General features: G+C 44.3%; 1 protein-coding gene across 2 annotated transcripts; it reads right to left on the reverse strand.

The window, feature by feature from the left end:
- Nucleotides 1–113: 113 nt before the first annotated feature.
- Nucleotides 114–14,329, reverse strand: Pigs (phosphatidylinositol glycan anchor biosynthesis class S). 2 transcript variants are annotated; one of them, XM_020162950.2, is made up of 12 exons: nucleotides 14,199–14,329; nucleotides 13,833–13,972; nucleotides 13,637–13,748; nucleotides 8,396–8,485; nucleotides 8,041–8,132; nucleotides 6,067–6,274; nucleotides 5,649–5,791; nucleotides 4,359–4,473; nucleotides 3,098–3,243; nucleotides 2,476–2,576; nucleotides 1,489–1,699; nucleotides 114–1,184 (listed from the first exon to the last, which is right to left on the reverse strand). In XM_020162950.2, the coding sequence occupies exons 1-12, from the start codon at nucleotides 14,230–14,232 to the stop codon at nucleotides 909–911; spliced, it is 1,668 nt and encodes a 555-aa protein (XP_020018539.1). In that variant the 5' UTR covers nucleotides 14,233–14,329; the 3' UTR covers nucleotides 114–908. The 2 variants fall into 2 exon arrangements, with proteins under 2 accessions (XP_020018539.1, XP_020018540.1); XM_020162951.2 differs by lacking the exons at nucleotides 13,637–13,748; nucleotides 13,833–13,972; nucleotides 14,199–14,329 and adding an exon at nucleotides 11,641–11,748.
- Between the last annotated feature and the right edge of the window lie 237 nt (nucleotides 14,330–14,566).

Below are 14,566 nucleotides of genomic sequence, written 5' to 3' on the forward strand. Positions count from 1 at the left end.
TGAGGCAGCAAGGACACCCCACCACGCAGAACACTGCGGTCCTGTGAGTGCAGGAAAGATACCAGCCTGTTAGTCACACATGAATGAAAGTGATGCTCATACTTCAAATCAGCTCATATTCAACCAGTATTTATTAAGAGCCTAATATACATATTTTTAAAAAGAGCCTAGCATGCCGCTTTCACCTACTTATCACATTTGATGCTCACAACCACCTTATGAAGGAGATATTATCAGTGCCATTAAACAAATGAAAAACTAACGCTCGGGGATAAGTGGCTTATCCAAAGCTCCCCAGTCAGTTATGTGCAAAAGCAAGGGTTTAAATTCAGATCTGTTGGATTCCAAGTCGGGAACCTTCCCCATCATACTACACTGCTCTCTGACAGGGTGAAGGGAATCTCTGCCACACACACAGCACCAGGTCTGAGCTGCTGCCTCCCAGTCTCAGGTTATACCCAACAGGTGAAGCCAGCCAGGAGGGAGGGGAGTAAGGAAGAATGTTCCAGAGGTGGCCTGTTCCTGGGCTCAGAGAGAAGCAAGGAAGGGCAGGGAGCTACAATCCAACCCAGGGCTTTCTCCCAGTGCTCCTTCTCAGTTCAGGAGCATGCTATGGTAAGAGACAGACCACAGGGAGATATGCAGGTGCCTTCAAGTTCAAGCCAGATTTCAAGACCCAGATGATGGTGTCTTCTGAGGCTCCTGGGAGTGATGGTGGAGAACCAGAGCCAGCGGAATGGGAAGGAAAGATGAACTCATCTTACAATGTTGTCCTTTGGTTATTGGAGAGCCAACAAAGACTGGTGACAAATAAGTCAATCCCAGCAGGCCTTGCTTATGTGTGTCTCAATAACACCTCCCACCTTGGCCAGAAAGGTAGATTTCCTACTGAGAGGTTGCCCCCACCCTCAGTCTATCTTCTCAGGCTTTTTCCAGGACTTGCGCGTCTCCAGGAAGATCTTGACCAGTGACAGGAGGATAGGCACAGCCATAGGCAGGAAGAGTGGGATATAGATGGCAAATTTCTGGTCATCAGGGAAATAAAGGAGGTGGAGGAGTGAGGGGTCAAAAAAGGCACGTTCAGAGGATGTCACTGCTTCCTGGCTGGCAATGAAGGCAGATGACAGATGCCCAGAGGCCAACTCCTCTGCTGCCTTCTGGACTGCAGCAACAGCCCTATATACCTAGGAAGAGGAGGAGATGGGGTCACCAATATGTCCAAGGGATGAGTGGGGACCCTCCTATGCCTTCCATCTACCAGAGAGGTTACCTGGAGTCTACCCAGGATATATGGAGGTCAGTCAGTCTAAAAAGGCTGTGGTTTACTGAGGGTCAGCTTGACACCTTCATCTAGACCCCTGCTAGGGAGCTGGAAAGCCATCTAGAGGAAGCCTGGGTGTTGAAGGATCGCATGCTCATATATACCCTGGTCCTCATTAGTCACTCCAATTCTAGGCCACAGAATCCATCCATCCTCTCCCCACTTACCTCAGATGCCACATCATCCTTGATGACAATGTTGCTGATCTTGCCCAGAAGCTGGGCCAGGGAGGTGAGGGTGGTAGTGGCTGTGGCCAGGTTCTCCACTGACCGAGCCCAGAGCAGCCGGTCTAGCTCCCAGGTCATTAACCCTTTACTCCTAGGCCCTGAAAGAAGGCATTTTGAAGGCACCTGGGGCTGAGCAATCCCAAAGAGCAGCCTGTGGGAACAGTGAAAGAAGATCAAGGTTGCTGCAACCAAAAGATGGGAGACAATGGCTTAAGATTCCTAAAATATCTGCCCTAAGAAAAGAGATTTTCAATCTTACAGAGAACCACAGGGCTTGTGGGGAGTAAGCAGCAACTCCAGGTAATCCAGAGCCCCGAATCCTGCTCCAACCAGTATTTCTGTTTTTACCCACTTCTATACTGAACTTTCAAGATCTTATTTGAAAAAGCTTCTGTGGTTAAAATATTTCTGATAACACCAACTTAGTTTAATCCTTTCTCTCTAGCCCCTTTGGATAAGTGACACAATGCAACTGAGCTAAGGGATGATCCAGGACCACCTTTGACAAGGCATGTGTGTATTTAAGGCTGCACCCATGGCAAACATTGCGAATCAGAGTGTTTGTTCCTGATGAGCCCAGACACAGCCTTAGAATTCTCAACACAGGGCTTCAGGCAGTAACTCTCAACCTGTCAGTTAGCATAAGAATCAATAACTGTTTTCTTAAGCACCCCTAAATCACATCCAGGTACTTGAGTTCCATGAGTCTATCTTCCTGAAAACGGGTATTGTCGGCTACTTATCTTTCTTAGGGGAAGGATGAAGCCACCCATGGAAACCATTCTTGGCTTGCCTAAAGCTCTAGGCACAGTTGAGGTATCACTACCAGGTGAGATTTCATTTCACTCTGCAATCTCCCTTCACAACCAAGGAGACTGGTCACACTCTCGGTGGTCACGGCTCCAAGTGGATCACACAGGGCCTCACCGCAACTGAGCCAGGAACACCTCCATCACTCGCACCATGTCCACCTCGACTCTCACTGGCAGCTCCGAGGCATTATAACCTTTGGGGTCAACATTGTATACCTGAAAGGGAGGGAAAGAGGTTGCCACAACATCACACGGGACTGTCCATAGCTCTGCCCTTGGCACCCTACAAACCCAGTGGCAGAGTTAACATTTTTTTTGAGTACCTACTATGAGGTACTTTAAGTAAATTATCTCAATTAACCCCTCAAAACTCATGTAAAATAAAAAGGGTTTTTATACCATTTTAGAGTTTCCACCCCATGAAGACCTCCCCGTCTAACAGGGGAGACAAGGTTCCCAAACTTGCAAGACTTCCACAGACAGAGCCAGGATCTAAGATGGATACAGGCTAGTCCTAAGTGCAAACTGGTAAGTGAAAAAGGGTCCCAGTAGAGAAAACACTGAATAAGAAATAGCAGGCCTAGCAGAGGAAGGACACAAACACACAGAACTCACCTCCCTGGTGCCTGCTCCTCTCCCACTGGACCCCCCCAGAGAAAAGCTGAAGGAAGAATTTCAGGGAAGTATCTGTCTATCCCTGATACATGGGCTTTGGGATCTGCAATACATGACATTACCATAATACCACCCCAGCGAGGACTATGGAAGGCATTGGTGGCCACTGGAACCCCATCCTTGTCCTGAATGTATAGAGGGGAATGGGCAAGCTCAGGCACGTACAGCAGAAAGTTGAGCACAGGGTACAGGGAGGCAGCACTGGATCCTGTAGTACAAAGAGAAAAGCAGTTAGGATACCAAAACATGTTGGATCTACATTAGTTCTAGGTCAGCTTCCAATTTCCCAGTTATTTACTCTGGGACTTCATTTCCTTACCTGATAATCACTAGGATATCTTCCTGTCCTGGGTTTCTGTGGTAAAGGACCTATGAATTTCTCCCCAGATGTACCACATAGATGGTGCATAGTCCTTATCCCCAGAATGCCCCTAGAGTCTCCTCTCCTTGAAGAGGCCATCCTCAACCAGGTAAGACAGCTCATTTGGCCATAACCAATTACACCCCATTACTGTAATTAGTTTTATGCACTTGTACAAATCTGACCTCAGTTCCCTGTTATCTCTCAATGACCTTCACACCACGTTAACATCGTCTTTTATGATCTGGCATCTATCTGCCTTGCCAGCCTCATCTTTGGTCACTCACTCACATTTCAGTCACACTAACCTATACTGATCTCCCTAAATGTCTATGTTCTTTCTCTTCTACAGCTAAGCTTGTAGTTCCCTTTGCCTGAACTGCCTTTCTGTCTCTGTACTTAGCACTGCCACAAAGCAGTCCCTCAGCTACTGTTTGCCACTAAATGAAAGAAGGAATGGAGAAGGAATTTGCTGAGGACTCTCATAACACTCAGTCCACACTGGCCTATTTCCAGTGCTTGACAATTAGTGATATGCTCACCTTTGATCTGCCATATAAACCTATTCTTCCTAGACTCCACCCCAAAAACGAAAGACTATAATCCTAGCCTTAAGGTTCTTCCACCTCAATCAGCACAACTGTCCATTCAAATTCTGCCTAATGTGCTTTTGCTGCCTTGCCTACATGTATGACTGGATCTTTCCTAAGTGGCTTTCAAGAAGACAGAACCAGCCTAGCCATTCATTTGTAAAAGGTACTGGGAATGTTTAATAGATGATTTTGGGTAACACAGGTGTAAAGATGGAGAGGACAACAAAACAAGATGAAAAAGAAGCTTAAATCTCTCCAGTCCTCTCAGATCAACCCAACCTGGTATATACAATACCCCTTCAACCTTAAGTTATGCCTTCAGGATCCCTCCCTGGTCTGACAGAAATACTGTTATCCTTAGGAGCTCACCCAACCGGGACTCCACTGGATTGATGACATGGGGGAGGCTATGCATGGCCAAGTAGTAGCTGGATGAGGCTGGGTCAAAACGGGGATTTACTCCCAACACTGCATAATAAAGGATCTGTGGAGCAAAGAAACAGGGGGTTATTTTGTATATTGATTTGCAGTACATTTTCTCCCAAAAAAGATTTGAGGTGCCTTAAAAAGACACAATCAGGACAAAGGAAAATATAGAGGATAAAAATCAAGGCTAAGAGAAAATAAGTGTAGGAAAGAAAATAATGAATTCAAGGATAGAGTTACTACACTAAATACATGCTTTGAAAACCATGTATTTTACCAGGTTTCCCAACAGCCTAAAAAAAAAAAGGAGGGAAACAAAGAACAGCATAGTTCACTGTCTACAAGATCAAATTAAGCTAGTTATTCAGAAACAACCACTCCCACTACCAAGACGTGATAACATTTCTCCCATGTTTTCCCTACAAGGACACAGTATGATACCAAAAAGCTACATTCTTCATATGTTTAGTTATTATATTCACCTACTTTAAAAAAATAAATAAACGCAGAGAAACTAAAGCAGATACCTTAAAAGCAACTGAGGCCAATAGGAAAAGGGGAACAGGAACTAGAGAAAAGGTTAGATCAAAAAGAATTAACCTAGAAGGTAACACCCATGCACAGGAAATCAATGTGAGTCAATGCCCTGTATAGCTATCCTTATCTCAACCTGCAAAAACCCTTGTTCCTTCCTACTATTGCTTATACTCTCTCTACAACAAAATTAGAAATAAGGGCAAAATAGTTTCTGCTGGGTATTGAGGGGGTGGGGGGGAGAGGGAGGGGGTGGAGTGGGTGGTAAGGGAGGGGGTGGGGGCAGGGGGGTGAAATGACCCAAGCCTTGTATGCACATATGAATAATAAAAGAAAAAAAAATAAATAAATAAAGTCCTTCAGGATGGCTGATAGCCCTAACATCTAGGCACAACTTGCTAAATAAGTTCTAAAGGTAGCCATAAGGAAAACGCATTGATGGAACTTCCTGCTGGACACCAAGGAAGGAAAGACACTAGAACCTGCCTCAAGGGACAAATGGACAGACAGAGTCATGCATGCACACACGTCTCCCCCCACCCACCATTCCCTGGTCAGTACTTGCCCTTATAACACTAGCATACAGACACCTACACTAGCAAATCATCAAGCTTTAGGAGATGGAAGAACAGATGCACATTTCAACATTAAATGTGTATAGTTTCTGAAAACAACACCTGAACTCGCTCCCAGTCTCACCTGGGAGTCCACAGAGAAGTTACCAGCAGCACTGAGGGCATTCAGGAAGGGCTGCACGTAGTGCTGGACAGCCCCTTCAATGTCCCAGTGAACATCATGGGATTTGGGGTCCGGGTTGAGTAAACTAAAGGTGATCTCATAGCCTACAGAAACAGAGTCAGGAAAGTCAGAGACTGCTGTGGATCAAGGAAGAGGGGCAGCCTATCTCCTTCATACACTGAACTTGTTTCTCCTCTGGAATGGGGCTAAGTTGCCATCATGGAACCGAGGGGAAGATAAAACTGGGATGAGAACACCAAGTGCTTTAAGAAAAAGTTGAGACCAGAGAATGAGTAAGGAGTTTGCATGCAGATTCCAATCCTCCTGCTCCACACAATTCATTTTGTTTCCCCTCCCATGGCAAAGCCCTGTGCCCTACCCAAGCTGGACTTGAGAGGCCGCCTCTTATCAGAGCTCCACTTGTCCTCTGGGAGGTGGTCAGCGAGAGCAGCAGCAAGTACATCCTCAGTCAAAGACATGGCCTGGGCTACCTGGATTATGCGGCGGCCAATGATGTTAAAAGCCTCCCGATGCATTATCCCACGCACGACCGCTGTTCTTTCAGGCCCAATGTAGCTCATCATGTCCTGTAAGAGTAAGCCAGGGACAGAATGCCATGGCTCAGTGACGAAAGCAGAAAGGCACTGTGGCTCCTGTCTTTTTCCCTTGTTTTTTTTTTTTAGGTGCTGGGGACTGAACTCAGGGCCTTGCATCCACTGAGCTAAATCCCCAACCCCGCCCCTTGTTGTTTTATTGAGACAGTGTCTTGCAGGCTGGCCTCAAACTCACAGTCTCCCTGCCTCAGTCTCCCAAGTGCTAGAATTACAGACATACATGCCAACACACCCATCTCTGGCTCCTGAGTTTGGCTTTTTGCCACTTGTCCCTCTCTCATCGCGAGCTATTAACTCAGTATTTCTGAGCTGTAAGTTCATGTGAGTGTTCTCATGTATTTCCATTCCCTTTTCTTTCCAAGCAGATACAGGTCCAGGCAACATTTAAATTTTCAGGTGTTGGTAAAATGGCTCAGCATGCCAAGAGATGGTGAGGAAGAAAAACAGAATTACCAAACTGGAAACTTTGATCTATGAAAATGGCTCATGGCAAAAATGCAAGTGTAAGAATATTGACAACAGTAATTTACAGCTAATGGTGAAAACATGGAAATAATTCAAATGTCCATCAGCCACAGAATGGGTAAATTATGTTTATACAATGAAACAGACTCGACTACGCATATTATCACAGATAATTCTCCCAACCAGAAATGGTGAACAAAATTAAAGTTGCAGAACATGTACTGTATTATGTATTTACATAAATTCAAAACTAATGCAAAACAAAATATATTGTTTATAGTGTCACTATTGTTTAGTGTCACCTGACACTAAAAGGGAATAGAATATAACTGTGGAGATTACAGGCTTCAGCTATATTATTACACTGAAGTTTGCAAGCTGGAGGTAGGCACATGGATAGTCATTAAAATTTTCTTTCCTTTTTTTTTTTTTAATTTTGGTGGTACTGGGGTTTAAACTCAGCCTTGTACTTGCGAGGCTGGTGCTCTACCACTTGAGTCACACATCTGGCCTTTTCTGCTTTATCTTTCAGATAGGGTCTCCCATTCTTGTATGGGGCTAACTTGCCCAGGCCTCCTGCCTAGCTGAGACCACAGGTTCACAACAGCACGCCTGGCTGACTGGGAGTCTCATTAACTTTTGCCTTGGCTGGTCCTGAACAATGATTCTTCCAATCTCGACCTCCTGAGTAGCTGGGATTACAAACATCACCACCTTTCTCAGCATCTTTCATTTTTTTAATAAGAATTAAATATTTCATTATTAATTCAAAAAGAAAATGGTAAATGGCACAGCTCCCACCCAATCTTCTGCTCCTAATATAAAAAGGTGACTGTATCGCCTGTATTATTATTATTATTATCACAAGTCATCCAGCTTTTTTTTTTTTTTTTTTTAAGACAGGGTCTCACTATGTAATACAGGCTGGCCTCGAACTCACTATGTATCCCAGGTTGGCCTTGCCTGATACTCCTGTCTCAGCCTCCCAAGCACCGGGATTATAGGCAAGTACCATCATGTCAGACTCAGCCACTTTTTAATCCTACAGACTTTTTCCACTTTAAATAGCTTTAAACCACACACAAGGTTTGGGTTAGAAAAGACCCAACGTCAATGTTAATGAATAAATTCCCACTGGCATTCTTTTTTTAAAAGATGCATAGTTTTCTGTAGCAGATGGGAGATACAGGGAGCGCCGCTGCCAAAAGGAGGGGACCTGGGAGAGGATGAGCTGAAGACAAAATGCAAGACCTCAGCCTCTCAGCTTACCCTACCTGAGGAAGAAGTGAGGAGTGTTCAGAGATCACGTACACAGTCAGGGAGCCCTCTGCTTGCTTCTCAGTCTCAGCTAACATAGCTTCTGCCTCTGGGGAAAAGAGTTGGTGATACACCATAAGCGACACCATTCTTTCTCCCCTACCCCCACCACTCACACTCATAAATGCCATAGGCCAGGCTTGGTTAAGCCAGTCCAGCCATCTGGCCCTCAGGGGCCCAGGCTAAACCCCAAGGCACCTCAATTCCCAGCTCCCCCAGGAGGTTAAGACACAACATGGAAATTAGACACTTGGTGATCAGAAGGGAAAAGAGGGCATCTTGTCAAAATGGTGTGATCGCCCCTTCTAGTACCTTGCACACTGTCCAGTGACAGGGCCTCCTCCTCGTGGTCCACAGCTCTCCGATAGGCCTTCTGGAAACGGCATTTGATTTTCATTTTGTCTGGAGGGAGTGGAAACAGCATGATAGGAAAGACAAGCATTAGACCTCCCCACCTTCCCAGTCAGAACACTGGCCAGCAAGATGACTGACTGCAGGGAAAGACCAAGCACCAGGGAGGTACAGCCAACTCTAATCATTTCTGCATGTGTGACAGCAAACACACGGCACCCTGCTTTTTCCTCCTGCCCTGGTTCTTGCCTCTGCCTATGTATAAACTGGTCCTTCAGCCTCAAATATCTTCCCACTGGGGAGTCAATTCCATTATATTAATAGGTAAAAGGAGAAAAACCCTAAGGTCATTTCAATTGATGACCAAAATAATTAAATTCAATAAACATTCCTGGTTTAAAAAACAAAAAAAACTAAGCACACACTTAACGACAAAACACTAAATGCAATCCTATTAAAGTTGGTAATAAAGCAAGGATGCCTGCTACCTCCTCTACCATTCAGCATTGTTCTTTCTGAAGTTCCTGTCCAATGCAGTAAGAGAAGAAAGAAAAATACAACATAAATATTTAAAAGAAAAAAATGGCCACTTTTGAAGTAGTATAATTATTTTTCAAGAAAATCAAAAGAGAACCAACTGAAAAACTATTAGAACTAGTAACAGTTCGTTAAGATAATTAGATACAAAAATATGCCAAAACCAATAGCCACAGGCTGGGGATGTGGCTCAAATCATAGAATGCCTGCCTGTCAAGTATAAGGCCCCAAGTTCAAACCCAGTACTGCCAAATGAAACAACAAACAAACAAAAAGCAATAGCTGCATAAATACCAACAATATCCAATTAGGAAATAATCTTTTTTAAAAAATCACAATAACAAAAGACATAAAAATACTCAGGAAATACCTAGGTAAAAAGATTAAATATTGTTAAGTTAATCTGTATGTATGGCCATCGCAAACAGACTTATTTGCCCCCAAAATTTGACAACCTGCATCTGAAAATTCTTCTTTGTAGAAGAATTCCAGGTCAAGGGCTGGGGGCATAGCTCAAGTGGTAAACTGCTTGCTTAGCAAACATGAAGCCCTGAGTTCAAAATCCCAGTAGTGCCAAAAAAAGAAAAAAAAATGCCATTGGGCAACTTTGCTAATGAAGTCAATTCCAGAATCAAATAGCTATTAAAACCATCAGATGGCAAGTTGATGAGAAACTCTTCTATAAAATATAGAGATCAGGTTGACAATACCAAAACTCACTAAATAACCAGTGCATCACTCAAAGTGGACAAGCAACCATTACAGACTAAGGCAGGAGGATACTGAGTTCAAGGTCAGTGTGAGCTACATGGCAAGACCCTATCTCAAATAAATAAAAATCCCAAACTGAACCTGGCTTTAACCAAACCTTAGATCTAACTACTAATTTATAAAAATATGGATACTAGAGGAATAAGTTAAATGAAACTACAAGGAAGCAATTTTCTAAATTCTGAATGTGAGATGTTCTATAAAACAAATGACCTGGCTTTTTCAACAAATCGATGATACAAAAAATGGGAGTGGGGTAAAGGGAAGCTGATATAAAATAAAAGGTACAAAAGAGATTTAACAAAGTACAACGTGTTAAGCCTGATTAGAATAAATTAGCTATGAAAGGATACCTTTGAGATAACTGGGGAAATATAAATGTAGACTGAGAATTAGATGATAGTAAAGAACTGTTACTAATTTAGTTAGGTGTGATAATGGTAGTCATGTTTAAATTAAAACAAACAAAAAACCTTTCAAGTTGGGTGCTGGTGGCTCATGCCTGTAATCCTAGCTACTTGGGAAGCTGAGATCATGACCATCAAGGTTTGAGGCCAGCCCAGGCAAATAGTTCAAGAGTCACCATCTCCAAACTAACCAGAGCAAAATGGACTGGAGGTGTGGCTCAAGGAGTAGAGCACCTGCTTTGCAAGTATGAAGCCCTTAGTTCAAACACCGGTGCCACCAAAAACAAAAACAAAAAAACTTTCAAGGGCTTCCCTTCTCATCCAGAATAAAAGCCAAAATTCTCAGTGTGGCCTATGTGTGCTTCTGTGAGATCTGGCCCCTCTTCCTCTCTGGTCTTAATTCTTTTCTCTCTCCCTAATCTGCACCAGAACAACCACGATAAGATGCTCCATGTTCCTGAAAGGTTTCACCTGCTTCTGCCTCAGGACCTTAAACTTCTTAAACTTCCTTCCTAACTTCCTTCTTTTCTTTCTCTCTCTTTCTGCAGTACTGGGGCTTGAACTCAGGGCCTTATTCTTGTTAGGCATGCACTCTACCACTTGAACCACATTACCAGCCCTTTTTTTTGTTAGGTATTTTTGAGATGGGGTCTCACAAATGACTTTGCCCAGGGATGGCTTCAAACTGATCCTCCTGACCTCTGCCTCCTGAGTATCAAGGAAGTTAGAATTACAGGTGTGAGCCATTGACATCTGGCTTCAAAGGTCCTTTCCGCTACCCCCCCCCCAGTACTGAGGTTTGAACTCAGGGCCTACATCTTGAGCCACTCTACCAGCCCAAATGTCTTCTTTTTAATTAGCCCTTCCTTAGCCAGTTTTTTTTTGCTTTTGTGTTTTTGGTGGAACTGAGGTTTGAATGCAGGGTTTCAAGTTTGCAAAGCAGGTACTCTACCATTCCTTGGCCAGTTTTAAAACTGCAATCACCTCCTGTTCCCCAAGAAAACCTGCTTATTGCCCTGCCCTACACTGCTCTATTTTTCTTCTACTACCATCTAACATATATTTGTCTTTTTTATTGTCTGTTCTTTTTGTCTGTTTTGTTCCCTGTTTTATCACTAGCAACTAGAATAGTATCCGACATAGTACTCAATAAATATTTGTTGAGTAAATGAATAACAATCTTACTTAAAAGATAAGGAAACTAAGGTTTAGAGACATTAACCTCACCCAAATACATATACCACATTCCTTACTCTTGGTCTTTCTACCACTACCTCCACAGAATGCTGTATTATTAAATACTGTGTCACCAAATATGAAGACGTCCATGGTAAATTAAAAACAATCAAATTAGCTAAGCTTGGTGGCATATCCCAGCATTCCAGAGACTGACAAAGGAAGACCAAGAGTTGGAAGCCAGCTAGACTACATTACAAAGTAAGACCCTGACTTAAAAAATAAGTACATAAGTTTATGTGTGGTGGTACATACCTGTAATACTTGGGAGGATCACAATTCAAGGCCAGCCCAGGCAAAATGTTATGGAGATCCCACTTCAGTCAACAAACCAGGCATTGTGGCATGTACCTGTGAGTCTAGCTATTTGGGAAGGTACAGGTAGGACGATCAGTGTCTGAGGGCAGCCCCAGACAAAAACACAAGACCCTATCCAAAAACTAATTAAAACAAGAGAGCTGGGAAGCATGGCTCAAGTGCAAAGCACCTGTCTAGCAAGCACAAGGCCCTGAGTTCAAACTCCAGTATTGCCAAATAAATAAAAGAATAATCAAACAAACTGCAAACTAACATGAGAAGTATAATCTGATATTTGTTTAGAAAAACAAAATGTGTGTGTATGTTTGGCTGTACCATAGGAAGTATGATTTTTTTTTTTTTTTTTTTGTGGTACCAGGGCTCGAACTCAGGGACTTCACCTTGAGCCACTCTGCTAGCCTTTTTTGTGATGGGTATTTTCGAGATAGGGTCTCGTGAACTATTTGCCCAGCTGGCTTCGAATTTCGATCTTCCTGATCGCTGCCTACTGAGTAGCTAGGATTACAGGCATGAGCCACTAGCGCCAGGCAGATTTTTTTTTTTTTCTTAAATCTTGAGCTGGCAGCATAGCTCAAGTGGTAGAGTGCCCTGCCTAGCAAATGTGAAGCCCTAAGTTCAAACCCCACACTGCTGCCAAAATATAAATAAAATATTAAAAAAAAATCTTGACCAAGAGCTAGAAAATGAAACAAAGGCACTCCACAGTGTGGAACTCAGCCTGTATCTCCAGTCACTCCCACCATTCACTTCACATTCCAGTAAGGTAAAAGAGCTCACGGATCCCAAACACACTCATTCACCCCTTCATGCTTTTACACAAGAGGAGTATAGTTTGTTAGTTAAAAGCTTGAACACTGGAATCCATCAGGCCCGGATCTAATCCCAGCTCCACCACTTTCTAGCTGCATGATCCTAGGTGAGTCAGAAACTCTAATCTGTTTCTTCATTTATAAAATGGAGATCATGATGTTAGGAAGGATTAAATGAGGCAATATTTGTCAAGCAACATGCTTCACTAGTTTCTGACAAACAGTAAGCAACAACTAACATTAGTTATCCTTACTCCTAGCTCATGCTATTCCCTCTGCCTGGAATTCTCTCTTCCCTTCCCATTTATCCTTTAAAAATTATTTAAGGGGTGGTAAGGGAGGGGGTGGGGGCAGGGGAGAGAAATGACCCAAGCATTGTATGAACATATGAATAATAAAAAAATAAAAATTAAAAAAAAAAAAACCTATTTAAGGAGTTGGCAGAGTGGCTCAAGTGGTAGAGCGCCTGCCTACCAAGCATGAGGCCCTGAGTTCAAACTCCAGTACCATTAAAAAGAAAAAGAAAAACAAAACCTACTTCCCTCAAAATCTTTTCTGCCTTTCTTTCCTTCCAGACAGTTAAATGCTTTCTTAAGTGCAATCCCTGTTTCTTTTTTTTTTTTTTTCTTGTATACTTCTACAGTAATTTACTTCTTTCTTTTTTGAGATGCTGGGAATCAAACCCAGGGTCTTACACAACTCTACCACTGAACTAGATCTCCAGCCTTCCATAATTTTTTTTTTAACCTATGTTTCTTTCTCCCCTATGTGACTGTGAACTTCATCCCTCAAATCCCTGGTAACTAAGAGAAGTGCCTAACACTCAATAAAGCGTGTCATAAACTGAATAGCCCCTGAACATACATCCAATTTAATCCCAAACTCTTTTGTTCTTTCCAGTATTTCTATTTCCTCCCCTATACTCTGACGGGCATCAACTGCTTCTAATCAGGTGGCATATAATCAACCACCATAATGGCCAGTTTTTTTCCTAGCCTCTCATTCTGAGATGTTTTAAAAGTAAGTTATGGGCGCCCACGCTCCTTCTCTCTGGGGTTTCAGGTCTGGCTGGTTCAGACCCTAAAGGCAGCCCTGACCACCCCTTCGGCCCCCCAGGAGCTCACATTTCAAAGGGATCTCTCGCTCATGCACAACGGTGAAGGGCAGCTTCTCCTGGTCGTCCAGGGGCACTGACTCCCGGGTAAACACGACAGTGACTGGCACCATGAGCCGGAGCTGAGGGAAGGAACATCGGGGCCATCAGCTGAGTCTCCACCTTGCGGCGGGCTGTCCCTGCGCCCTCCTCCACCAAGATCTCACCTGCAGGGCATTCAGCCCACTGATCTGGGAATAAGGCAACGGGGCCCGGTACGTCTCCGTGGTCTTCCACCAGAGCGGCAGTCCCAGAAAGATGGCCACCGCAGCGAAGAAGAGGGCGGCGCGCTTGCCCCGGGCCACCTCTGCGGGTGCAGGGGGACTGACTTGAGGCGCAGGAACCGGGTTTGGCTGCCTGCTCCACCCCACACGCGGAAGAGTCCCGGCAACTGGTCCTCGGAGGCCCCCAGCCCACGTCCTGGCCCAAGTTTGAAGGGATCCCGTCTGACGCGACCCCAATCCCCCGGCATCCGGGACCTCTCACACCCCTGCAATCCTCCAGTCGCAGCCTGCTCACAAAGTTCACCATACCTAGTTCCGTAGCCGCAGCCCCGGCGGCCGCCATGCTCGCTTCCGCCTGCTCAGACCGCCAAGGGAGCCAAGCTGTGTGTTTCCCCCAATCGGAAACCTCGCTACAACAGGGTGGGACCACAGCGGCGATGGAAGCCAATCACGTGAGGTATTGCAGACACACGTGGGACAAAGACGACGAGGTGGGCGGGGTCAGCGTAGAGTCATGCGGGACTTTGAAAGGTTTACACCTGCGCAGAGGGAAGACCCATGGGCCTGTGAGGGGTTTGCTCACTGCTACATATCCTGGACTAATTCCGGTTTTCCCTGTAGAGCACATCCCAGGCCCAGAGCGCCAACTCTGCAGCTGTGAAATAGTAACTGAGCAA

Source organism: Castor canadensis, chromosome 11, assembly GCF_047511655.1.
Source record: "Castor canadensis chromosome 11, mCasCan1.hap1v2, whole genome shotgun sequence".
Lineage (NCBI taxonomy): Eukaryota > Metazoa > Chordata > Mammalia > Rodentia > Castoridae > Castor > Castor canadensis.